The 12,911-nt window shown below is 42.1% G+C and overlaps 1 protein-coding gene across 1 annotated transcript in view; it reads right to left on the bottom strand.

The window, feature by feature from the left end:
• The window catches only part of megf10 (multiple EGF-like-domains 10), a 190,112-nt gene that overhangs the window by 29,047 nt on the left and 148,154 nt on the right, over positions 1-12,911 (bottom strand). The window contains exons 13-15 of the mRNA XM_087995653.1: positions 9,835-9,937; positions 3,061-3,207; positions 264-398 (exon numbers count right to left, since the gene is read on the bottom strand). Of these exons, the coding sequence (XP_087851779.1) occupies positions 264-398; positions 3,061-3,207; positions 9,835-9,937 (385 nt within the window). The remainder of the gene's footprint in view (positions 1-263; positions 399-3,060; positions 3,208-9,834; positions 9,938-12,911) is intronic.

The following is a 12,911-nucleotide window of genomic DNA, read 5'->3' as shown; positions in this document are numbered from 1 at the left end:
ATTCTTAAAACAAAGCTCTACCGGACTGAGTATCGGTGCAGGTCAGTGAGAAGAAGAGATGATGGGTGAACAGAACTTAGTCTGCATTAGGACATAGACTAAAGACTTTTGGATGAGCTGAAGTTTAGTGAGGGTGGGGTTTAATGGTTTCTTTCCAGGGTGGCCTGTCACCATTATAATGTTACTAATTGAGTTTGTTATTTTTATCTCAAGACAAACAGAAAACACAAAGCTTTCAGTATAGCTTAAAATGAGAAAGCTACCTTCATTGCAGAGAGCTCCCATGAAACCAGGTAAGCAGTCACACTGCCCTGTGACATGTTGGCATGGCCCGTTACTGTGCACACATTGAGGACACGCCTGACTGCAACGATGTCCGTAGAACCCAGGTGAACAGACTGCAATGGAAACATTCTTGATCATAATCAATCAACAAAATGGTTCACAACTGAAAAATGTTAAAGTTGAGCTTACAAAAAGCCAGTACCAAAGTTACGCTTCTTTACAACAGCTCCTCCGTGAAGATGCTCCTTAAAACTTATCTCTCCGATTAACCTTGTGCCCTAATATCTCCTTCTATAGCTTAGTGTTAAATTCTGCTTGTGAACACTCCTGCAAACTCCTTGGAATGTTTTACTGTGTGAAAGGTGCAAGTTGTCGTTGTACCAATAACCCTGCCTGCAGAAAGAGTTTCCAATAACCTACCCTATCAAAGACCTTCATGACTTTCAATGCTTCTATAAATACGTCCCTTAATCATCTTCTTACAGTTTATCATTTGACCACATGATCACTGCTTTGGGTAAATCTGCTTTAATATTTTTGTTTTAATTCATTCATGGGAGGTGGGCATTGAGAGCTGACTAGCATTTGTTGCCCATTGCCTTTGAGATTGTACTGGTGAGCTGCCTTCTTAAACCACCCCTGCAGTCCACGTGCTGTAGGTTGACCCACAATGCCCTTGGGGAAGGAATTCCAGGATTTTGACCCAGCAACAGTGACAGAACGGCAATAAATTTCCATATCAGGATGGTGAGTAGTTTGGAGGGGAGCTTTCAGGCGGTGGTGTTCCCATGTAGCTTCTGCCCTTGTCCTTCTAGATGGAAGTGGGTTTGGAAGGTGCTGTCTCAGGATGTTTGGTGAATTTCTGTGGTGCATCTTGTAGATAGTACACACAGCTGCTACTGAGTGTTGGTGGTGGAGGGAGTGGATGTTTGTGAATGTGGTGCCAATCAAGTAGACTGCTTTGTCAGGATGGTGTCAATCTTCTTGAGTATTATTGGAACTGCACCCATCCAAGCATGTGAGGAGTATTTCATCATATTCCTGACTTGTGCCTTGTAGATGATGGGCAGGCTTTGGAAGTTTGGAAATGAGTTACTTGCAGTATTCCCAGCCTCTGATCTGCTCTCGTAGCCACTGTGTTTATGTGGCAAGTCCAGTTGAATTTCTCATCAAAGATATTAATAGTGGGGGATTCGGTGATGGTAACACCATTGAATGTCATGGGGCAGTGGTTAGATTGTCTCTTATCAGAGATGTTCATTGCCTGGCATTTGTGTGGCATCAATGTTACTTGCCACTTGTCAGCCTAAAGCTGGATATTGTATTTGAGCATAGATTGCTTCAGTTGTGAATGGTGCCAAACATTGTACAATCATCATGAACATCCCCACTTCTGACCTTATGATGGAGAAAAGGTTGTTAATGAAGTAGCTGGAGATGGTTGGGCCTAGGACACTACCCTGAGGAACTCCTGTAGAAATGTTCTGGAGCTGAGATGACTGACCTCCAACAACCACAACCATCTGCCTTGTGTGCCAAGTATGACTCCAGCTGGTGAGGAATTTTGGCCTCCCCATTCACCCCCTCCCCTACTCTCCCCCCCCCCCCCCCACAACCCGATTCCCATGGATGCACATCTTGCCGGGGTTCCTTGATGCTACACTCAGTGAAAAGCAGTGAAAAGTCAAAGGCTCTCATCTCATCTCCAGAATCTGAATTCTGAATCTATTTTGTCCACGTTTGAACCAAGGCTGTAATGAGATCAGGAGCTGAGTGGCCCTGGTGGAATTCAAACTGGGCATCACTGAGCAGGTGCTGCATGATAGCACTGTTGCTGACATCTTCCAGCACTTTATTGATGATCGAGAGTAGACAGGTTTCAGGGTGAATTATTGAGTCACAGTGAGGTTTGGATCAGCTGGAGAAGATTCCTGGCCCAACTGAGAAGATTCCTAGCCCAAGTGATAAATATTTGTTTTATAAGTTGCTGCTTTTCCTGCAGCAGTTGATTGATTGGTTTTGGGAAGCCAGCCTTTAAAGGTCCAACCACATTCTGTTTTAAGCCACAACACATGTCCAATAACCATTACATCCAAAACTGCATGGTAGCAAATAGTGGAAAGCATACCGCAAGATGTTGGAGATAAAAGAGAGCTGGAGATGAAGTTGGTCTGCAATGGGAGAGCTCTAGCCAAAGCACCAGGATTGGTGTAATAGCCATATGTCCTCCAACTGTGGTATGATTCTATGGCCTATTATGAACATGGGTGATTGGCATTGTCAGGGGTTGGGCAGAGAGTTGGAATGGACAAGACTGTGTGTCACCCTTGACAGGTTCTGGGCCCAGATCTCAGCCTTACTGACTGATTTCACTGCCTGATGTTTGGGGGTGCTTGATAAGGGTATGGAGGGCTAGAGGCAGTATTTCTGCACTGCAAAGGCTCTTACGTATTGCACAAAGGCATGCAAGTTTCCTAAATTCTGGGAAACACAGCTCCCGCCTATAGAATCGGTAAAGCAAGTCAAATCATGGGATACCAGCCTTAACACCACACTGCACTTCACCCCTATACCAACCTTTCTTATCCCACCTCACTTAAAGCTAAAAGTCAGCAGGTTGGAGATAAGGTTTGAGATTTTTAGAATTTTAGAATTTTAACATCCCAATTGAGCTAATGCTCCCATGTCTGGATATTAAGATACATCCCAACAATTCTAAGTACAATACTGCAATACAGGAATGCAAACTGGTCCAAAGATCCATGTATTTCTTACTACGTTGACAGGTCGTGCCTCTATATCCAGGCACACACTCGCAAGCTCCATCATCGGGTGAACAGGAAGCACCATTCTTGCAATTACATGGCAGTGTACAGTTTGGTCCCCAGCGTCCTTCCGCACACACACTATCACAGTGTATACCTAAACACAGAGGGAAAAGAAACCTCTGTCAATTAGAGCAGCTCCAACACACAAACCTTACAGACACTTGCTTAATCAATACAAAAGCATCAATGTCACTAATGCTTCACCAAAACATCTGGCTTTTACACAGTACCTTTAACTTGCTAAGAATGTCCGAAGACACTTCCCAGGAGCATTACCAGGCCAAATATGACATAGAGTCAAATTAGGCAATATTAGGGTGTGCTTTTAAGTAGCATACAAAGGAGCTTGTGAAGGGAATACCGGAGTTTTGAATCCATGCAGCTGAAGGCATGGACACTAAAGGTAGAGTCATTAAAATCCCAGGGCCTCCCTTCCCAACACAATGTCCCTCTATTTGAGAAAATTAAATATTCTTTTCTGCTGGGATCTAGAACCAATTCCCTTATCTTCAAACACAGCATGATGTGGAGGTGCCGGTGTTGGACTCGGGTGGTCCAAAGTCAGAAGTCTCATGACACCAGGTTATAGTCCAACAGGTTTTTTTGAAATCAGAAGTTTTCGGAGCATTGCTCCTTCATCAGGTAAAGTGAAAGGAAGCGCATAGACACAGGATACATGGGGGAGAAATAATGGCAAGATAATTTCAGGTAATTATAGGTGTTAACAGATAGTACAAATAGTGAGAGTGCAGTGTCGACAGGCTGAATAACAAGTCTTTGCAGGTGATCAAAAGTGTCAAATGGCATGAGTAAAGTGTCAATAACAAGTGGAAGGATGACCTTATGAACCGATTAATTAAGGCAGAGAGATAATTACAAATAAGTTTTAAAAAGATGATGCTAGAACAATCCAAATGGCTGGAATAACATGATAGGTATCTGAGTCAGATGACGAGGGTCTAACCAAAGTAACAACTTGTTACTCCGTCCATATATTCTGTGCTTGTGCATTTCCCTCTACTTCACCTGACAAACGAGAAATGCTTCGAAAGCTTGTGAATTCAGATAAACTTGTTGGACTATAACCTGGTGTCGTGTAATTTCTGACGCTGGACCACAACAGTTGAGGTCCACAATAGCTGCGTTGATGTTTGCACATCCAACCTCACTAGGTGCCCATAGTTTACTATACAGCTTTAGTTTTGATGGAGCCTCTAATTCAAATGTGTTTTAACACTGCTCCTTTACCTACCCTACATCATTGATGGCACTACCTTCATTTATCTTGGCCATAAGCTCTGGAATTCCCTGTGTGCCTCTCTCTTCCTTTTTAAAATACTCCTTAAAGCCTATCTCTTTGGCCTAGCTTTTGGTCACCTGTCCTAATACCTTCTTACTTTTTTTCATGGGATATAGGAGTTGCTTGCAAGACATGCATGTGTTGCCCGTGCCAAATTCTCCTCGAACTGAATGGTTTACGAGAGCCACCTCAGTCAAGAGCCAACCACATTGATAAGTGACTGGGGTCATATGTAGGCTAGACAAGGTAAAGGTGGCAGATTTCCTCTGCTAAAGGACATTTAAGAATCAGATAGGTTTTTACAACTATCAATTAAAATTTCAAGATCAACATCACGAAGACTAGTTTTTAATTCCAGATTAATTAACAGAATTTAAATATCATCAGCTGCTGTGGCAGGATTTGAACCCACCAGCCTGGGCCTCCAAATATTATTCAAATTATATTATCATTCTGCCACCATCTTCCCTTTTGTGACCTGGTGTGTATCTATTTTATTTGATAACCAATCCAATGAGACACCTTGGGATCTTATACTATACTCAGTGGTGCTATATAGATGCAAGTTGTTGTAGTAACGAGATTTTGTTCCTCACAGAAAAGTTGCAAATGTCAAGAATCAGTACAACTTGCTCTTTAGTCTTGCCTTCAGTCTGCTGGTTGAGTTATAACAGAAGCTCCTGAGGAAATCCATACCATTCTCTCAACATTAACCTAACATTATTGACCTTGAGCTGCCAGAGGAAGTGGTAGAGGTGAGTATCATCACAACATATAAAAGACATTTGGACAGGTACATTGATGCGAAAGGTTCAGTGGGATATGTGCCAAATGCAGGCATATGGAACTAGTTCAGTTCAGGAAACCTGGTCAACTTGGGCGAGTTGGGCTGAAGGGTCTGATTCTGTGCTGTATGATTCTATAAACTACTCAAGTTTCTAAATTAAGATGGGAGCTTGACTAAACTTCTTTATTCACAGTGTTCCCAGTCCACTAATGCAAGAATGCATCACAGTCAACAAGAGATTAACAGTTTCCAAATAAGGAACTTGGAAATAACAGGCAAAAGGAAAACATCTTGTCACGTTAACGATGGGAACTGAAGGAACAGGAGGTCATTCAACTCTTCAGCCTGGTCTGCCAATCAACCAGATCCTGGCCAGACTGCTCTGCTAAACAGGCTTTCCGAATTTCTGGGATGGGGGTGCGGTTGGTGTTTGGTGATAAGCTGAACATTTTCAAATAAGTTGTCCAACAGATAGGTAATGATACAAACAGCAAATGCTATGGTAAGAAAGGGAGTGAGGACAACAGGGTACCTATCTTGGGAGGTTTCTAGATTCAATTTTACAGATGCAGTGATGGAAGATAAAAATGTCATTATCTCCTGTGATAAATTATCCGAGACCACACAAGCAGATGCGCCACATAACTCTGTGGCATATTAATGAAACAGAAAATTTTATCCAACAGAAACAATCTTGCCTTTTATTTTTGCAGCACCAACCAGTGAATATCTCTTTTAAAATGGAATGCCAGTAAACATCCATCGCAGAGTTTAGTCCTTATTGTGTCTACTTGCCTTACAATTGGGCCTGTCTTGTTAGTGAATGAATCATTTGGCCACAGCTGATGAGAAAGCTGAGTGGATCCCACAGAAAGCACGCTGTATTATGTAACAGCGTAAATAAAGCTAATTAGGGAAGCATAATATTTTTAAACTGAACCTTTTTTTTAAAACAAAATCCAACGGTTCTCCTTCATTATGGGAGTAGCTTTCATTTTCTTAAACGAATATATAAAATTTTCCCTTCAGTTGAAGAAAGATGATAATTTAGTCGAATCCTTGTGTGTTGTGATGATGAGAAGTAGTACAATGATGGAATGGAATGTCAATGAAAAGGACAAAGAACTCTTTGAGAGCCATCCAAGTTGCTAGGCAATTGCACAGCGGACACGATAAACTTCAGCGAGGCAGCGCTCTTAAAAAAAAATGCACCTTCATTTTATGCCCGATGCTTTACACGTGGGGCTCTTAAATTTAATTCAGCATTCATCTAAAGCAGAATCAAAGGTCCAATTGTGCAATTGCAGAAAATTCAATTTTCAATAGTTTGAAACCAATCTGTTAATGAAAATTATACAGTAGGGTACAAACATAGAAATACAGTTAAATCACAGACAAAAACTGAAGTATTTTCCATATTATTTCTGAAAAACTGAATGGTGCTCTTTTCTGTGAGGAAAGAGACAGCTGAGCCAATAGAGGTCTTTAAAATTAGGAAGTTTTTTTTTTATACAATAGAGATTGGGAAGATAGTTTGACATTTGGGTGGAAACCAGAACTAGGGGCCATAAGTCTAAGGTAGTCACCAACAGAACCAATGGAGAACTCAGGAAAAAAATCTTTACAATGGTGATAATGTGGAGTTTGTTCTCACAGGGAGTGATTGGGGTGAATAGCATTTAAAGGGAAGCTGACAAACACGTGAGCAAAAGAGAAATGGAAAGATATTCTGATAGAGTGAGATGAAAATATGGTAGGAGTTGGGGTGAGAATGGCCTGTGAGCAACATAAGTACCAGTATGAAGCAGCTGGGTTGAATGGCTTGTGTCTGTGCTATAAATAAGATGCAGTTATCAACTACATAATCCATATTGTACTATGGAGAACTTTGTTTATTTTTAAACATATCATTACAGATTTGCGCTTTTACTATCACTTTGCATTCACTGAGAATATTTAATCCAATAACTTTTACATTTGATAATTCTTTCTTAAGGCACTTTATACCATAAAATGAATTTATTTTCTTCATAAAGATTTGGATTGCAGCCCATATCTAAGACAAACAGCCATTGAGATAGCAACATCATGTGCCAAAATGACATTTATAGGATTAAACAATAAAAAAAATAAACTTCATGTTGTTGTTTTGCTGGAAAAGTGATTTAATTAAAGGGATTTAAATTAAATTCTACTTTATTTAATTGGAAATAACTACATATCAGGTCAATTTATTCTGTTGTAGGCAAGAAGAATAAATGGATGAATTACTTACAATTAGGACAAATGTCCATCAACGAACAGAGAGGGAGGAAGAGGTTGGGCAGGTACAGTCTGCAGGTGCCTCACTGGCCTGACCATTATCTCTTCCCATTACATGTAGGTGGACAATCCTTGCATCCCTCTCTATGGCTATGGCCAATGATGATTTGGGAAGCTGCAGGTTCAGTGGCCCTCCTTTTTCCTTCACTCATCATTGCTTTCTGGGGCTGCCAACATGGTAGTGAAGAGTTCTGAAAGCACCCCTGAAGAGAGAGAAGGCAGAGTCCACAGACATCTGTCTGCTGGAGTCCCCAGTCATGTTTGAGGACTTCAATCTGCCTGGTCTAATCTATGGGTCAGCTTTGCCCCATTATAATGGATCTTGCCACCTCCTCTAGTGTTGAAGCACTGCTCCTTTACTGTGGTTGCTGGAATCCTCTCCCTGAGCAGACCTCCTCTGGTAAGGAACATTTGCTACTCAGTACACAGCTTCCAATTCCAGGCAAAGTTGCCTAAGGATGGCTTCCATCTGGCGAGGAGATGGGAAGCACGTATCCCAAGTTTCCACTGGAATTCTGCCCTGAAGGAAGGCCGTAAATGGGGCTCTATTGAAACTTCCCTAGTCTTTGTAAATTGAGCCTCAGACCTGAATAGAAGCAAGGGCTAGCTGCCCAAGTCAATGTGGGAGAAGGACTCCCTGAGATTCTTGTAGAGAGAGGAGGAAAACTTCTTCAAGGCAGGCATCCTTGCAAGAGGATTCGCAGTAGGGTTAAAATCAACTAGGTAAAAACAATGACTGCAGATGCTGGAAACCAGATTCTGGATTAGTGGTGCTGGAAGAGCACAGCAGTTCAGGCAGCATCCGAGAAGGAGTAAAATCGATGTTTCGGGCAAAAGCCCTTCATCAGGAATACAGGCAGAGAGCCTGAAGGGTGGAGAGATAGGTGAGAGGAGGGTGGGGTGGGGAGAAAGTAGCATAGAGTACAATAGGTGAGTGGGGGAGGGGATGAAGGTGATAGGTCGGGGGGGGGAGGGTGGAGTGGATAGGTGGAAAAGAAGATAGGCAGGTAGGACAAGTCATAGGGACAGTGCTGAGCTGGAAGTTTGGAACTGGGGTGAGGTGGGGGAAGGGGAAATGAGGAAACTGTTGAAGTCCACATTGATGCCCTGGGGTTGAAGTGTTCCGACGGGGAAGATGAGGCGTTCTTCCTCCAGGCGTCTGGTGGTGACGGAGCGGCGGTGAAGGAGGCCCAGGACCTCCATGTCCTCGGCAGACTGGGAGGGGAAGTTGAAATGTTGGGCCACAGGGCGGTGTGATTGATTGGTGCAGGTGTAGTAAACCTTCTCTTTTTGGGGTGACAATTGTTCTATTCTCTGCATTCCTGACTCAAAGCCAATTTTCAGGGTTTCCAAAAGATGTTGCAACTGGAATATGCCAAAAAATTACATCAATCAAGTTCAATGTGACTGGTCGTTTGCACGGTATTTGAGTTGCATGGTATTTTTCATTTATAAGTCTTTGAATTTGTTCTTTGTTCCACACTTATCCATCTGCATTGTAATAACACAGAGGCAACTTAAGGCAACTCATATTATTTTGAATTCATCCAGCATCTTCAGCCTGGTAAGATGTCCAAAAATGCTTCACAGGAGCATTATCAGTCACAATTTGACAGCAAGGCACATTAGCAGATATTGAGAAGCATGTTAAAGAAGGCAAGAGATGAAAAGGGTTAGGGAGGGAATTCCAGACACTGGGGGCTAGAGTCCTTCTTAAAACTCACATAATTGATGAAGCGAAAATGTTTCCACTTCAAAGAGAGATGCAAACTATAGCCAGAGTTATATGATAACCATTAATTGTTCTGCTTGGAGTCACGTATGCTGAGAAATCTGCTGTCATGGTATTGTCACACACCAATAATAGGAGAAACATTCATAGAGTGATTAGAGGGTGTTAGGGAATTATTGAGCTAGAGAATATAGTTTCAATTAAAGGGGAAGCAGGATAAACATGTAAGGCAGAATTTAACAGACCTCCAACCACTGGCAGATTTGCAGATGGGGACAGCCTGTTAAATTCTTAGCTGTCTTCCTGTGAGCCCTCCTCCCCATTACTGGTCTGTCCTTGACTTTATGGCAGGCCAAGATTGGCATAGGGTTGAAAATTCCACCACCCACTCAATTCTTCCCATGAGGGTAAAAGGAGTAGAAGGATATGCTGATACTGTGAGATGAAGGGGAGGAGGACGAGAATGTGGAGAATCAACAACAGCGTACAGCTTTCAGGCTGAAAGACCAGTTCCTGTGCTGTACATTCAGTGCAATCTAATCCTTACATTAAAATTAGAGAGAGAGAAAAAACAACAGACCTGTCCACCCAGCAAGACAGCGGCAATAACCAGTGGTGGCATGACAACCATCAGCGTGACTGCAGTCACAACGCTCACTGCAGTTCATTCCATAGGAACCATCCTGGCAAGCAAAACATATGTACCCTCATGATTACATTGCAAAAGTAAACAAAGATGTACCTGTCACAACCAACCTTGTTAACAATACTGAGCTTATTCACACAAAGGTTGGTGGAAATCTGAAATTCTCTCCCCTCAAAAAAAAAGCTGTTACAGTTGGGGACCAATTGAAAATTTCAAAACGAAGACTAATGGACTTTTGTTCGGTAAGGATATCAATGGCTATGGAACCAAACTGGTCAGTTGGAGTTATGATACAACGCTGGCATATTCAAATTGAAATGGTAGAACAGAAGACCAATCTTCCATACAGATCAACCATAACCTTGAGCACTTTGTTACTACAATTAGATAGGTTAAAAAAAAATGTCTAATTTTACCAATGCACTTCAACATTTTTTTTTCCAACTTCAGCTCTTTATGGTGGGCCAGGCCTGACCACAGCCTGATCTCCTGTTGAAATCACAAGTGATAATTGTGGCTTCATAGTTTGTGTCATTGCCATTTACACTCAGTGGTAAACAGCAAGCAGAGGTTTAAAATAAAACACCACTTCTACCTCAGGAACGTAATATTTGTATGCTCCTGTTTGCTCCACTTCAGTTGCATACCCTTGGGCTAGATCAGGGGCTTTCAATTCGGGAAGCTAGCTAGCAGTATCGACATCAGTTTTGACTGAACCTCAGCAGGTCTGAGGTCCAATTAGTCGACACAATGTAGGTAGACCTACATCTTAAATTACATGGATCAAGGTACCAACTGATTTCTGTTAAAAGATAACTGACATCTGCAAATACTTTGACGTTTATAAGCTTTGGTAAGCAGGCAAAAAAACCAAGTGGCCTTTGAGGAACACCTCAGAGGCTTTATTTCCTTTGCTGTGAATCTTGTGGTTTAAAAGAGATGAAAAGCAAAAGGCCCTGATTTCAGGCTTTGCCAGCAGCCTACTGACTATGATGCCAAACCATTCCAGCTGATTTGATGCATGCTTCCCATTAGACACAGAAAATGTTGTAGAAACACACCCTGTCTGGAGCAACTGTGGAGAAAAACATTTCAAGTATAACCATTTCTCTCTTCACAAACTTGGTCTGCGCTGGTCCCACAATTCATTTCCAGATTCTTAGGGCACAATGAACCCTTCCATCAGCATTTTTGCAGAGCCAGGCATTGAACATGCAGCATCCTTGTGCTTCGAAGAAAAGCCACAGGATGGCCTCTCAAAGACAAAGGCTCCTCCCAAAAGACAATAAGAAATAGAAGCAGAGTAGGCCATTTGGCTGCAATAAGTGTGGCTGATCTGATCATCCTCAATTCCACTTTCCAGACTTCCTCTATAAACCCTGATTCCCTTACCATAGAACCATAGAACCCCTACAGTGTGGGAACAGGCCCTTCAGCCCAACAAGTCCACACCGACCCTCTGAAGACTAACCCACCCAGACCCATTTCCCTACCCTACCACTCTACATTTTGCCCGTGACTCATTAAAAATCTGTCTGTCTATCTCAGCCATGAATATACTTAATGACGTGTTCTTAATAGCCATTCAGAGAGGAAATCCCTTGTCTCAAATAAATGATCCCTTACCCAGAGGTTATACCCTCTGGTAGTAGACTCTCCCACAAGGGGGAATAACCTTTCCACATTTAGCCTGTCAAATCATCCAAGAATCTTGTATGTTTCAATAAGGACGCCTCAATCTTCAAAACTCCAATGAGTACAGGCCTGACCTATTTAAACTCTCCTCATAAGATACTCAATGCATCAACATACTGAACATTCTCTGGATTGCCTCTAATGTCAGCCTGAGATACAGGGGACAAAACTGCAGGTTTTCTGTTGCGTCTGACTTGTGCCTTATAAAGCCTCTCTACTTTTATATTCCAAACCCTTTGAAATTCCACTTGCCGTTTCTTATCAACATGTGGCCGTACAAGGATAAAACACAAAAGGGACACCTGGGATATGGTGGAGCAGGCCATCAGCATGTTGAAGTGATGCTACCAGGCCTAAGCTGCTGGGACCGAGCCTTCTAATATACATTTGAGTGACCTGTCTAAGTTCATTGTGGTCTGTTGCACTCTCCATTGTGTTGTCATGAGGTGGTGCAGCCATTCCCACCGTGAGCTGAGGAGGAGAAAAAAGATGATGAGGAAGAGGAAGAGAAGGCAAAGGAGGATGCATCCTGGGCTTCTTCACTCTGAAAGGATTATGCAAAAATGTCTGGTCAGAATTCCATTATTGTTTGACAACTTCCCTTTACCACCATGGCTTCCCTCATTCCCCACCACTGCATTCGTCTGAGGTACTCTATCACAGCTGGTCCTGGTCAACGTTCTGCAGTAAAATCCAACACCAAAAACATTTCCATGAACAACTTTATCCAGCAACACATCAAATGATACAAATTGAACTGAATGGATCACTTTTATTCTTTCCTTTAGTTTCTGTCTTGCATGTGCTGTACCTATTCTGGTGCTCCTCTTGTAGTGCTGCCTTGGGATTGCAGCATTGCTGGTGGAAGGCTGCTGAATTTCATTGTGGGGAAGACTGAAAGTGTCACGCTTGAATCACTCCAGACCTTAAGGGTCTAGATTCAGACTTCGCCATCTCAGCAAGGACAGCTGACTGGCTGAGACACAATAGCATGGGGCAGAAAACAGGCTGAATTAACTCCTTCTCAAAACATAATAATTAAAGTACATGAAGAAATATTAGAATGACAATTATCAGAAGTAATCTAGGAGATCCATAAATTAGAAGATAATCAATATTTTCTAAGTTTGCAGAATCAAGTTACACCAATTTCTTTCCTCATTCATTCTCCTACAACTAGAATTAATTTTGAATTTAATAACATTAAACATTTGATTGCCTCCAAAGCTCCAATGTAAAGTGATACTTCTGGTGAAAACAGTATCCATACTTTAAATGCTGACATTTTTGGGCCCTTTGGATTAATACAATAATTT

The sequence above is a fragment of the Chiloscyllium plagiosum genome, unplaced genomic scaffold (genome assembly GCF_037043375.1).
Source record: "Chiloscyllium plagiosum isolate Xiang-an unplaced genomic scaffold, Cpla_swu_hap1 HiC_scaffold_2, whole genome shotgun sequence".
Classification (NCBI taxonomy): Eukaryota; Metazoa; Chordata; class Chondrichthyes; order Orectolobiformes; family Hemiscylliidae; genus Chiloscyllium; species Chiloscyllium plagiosum.
Note: the sequence above shows the minus strand (reverse complement) of the source record. Positions and strands in the feature narration are given on the sequence as shown.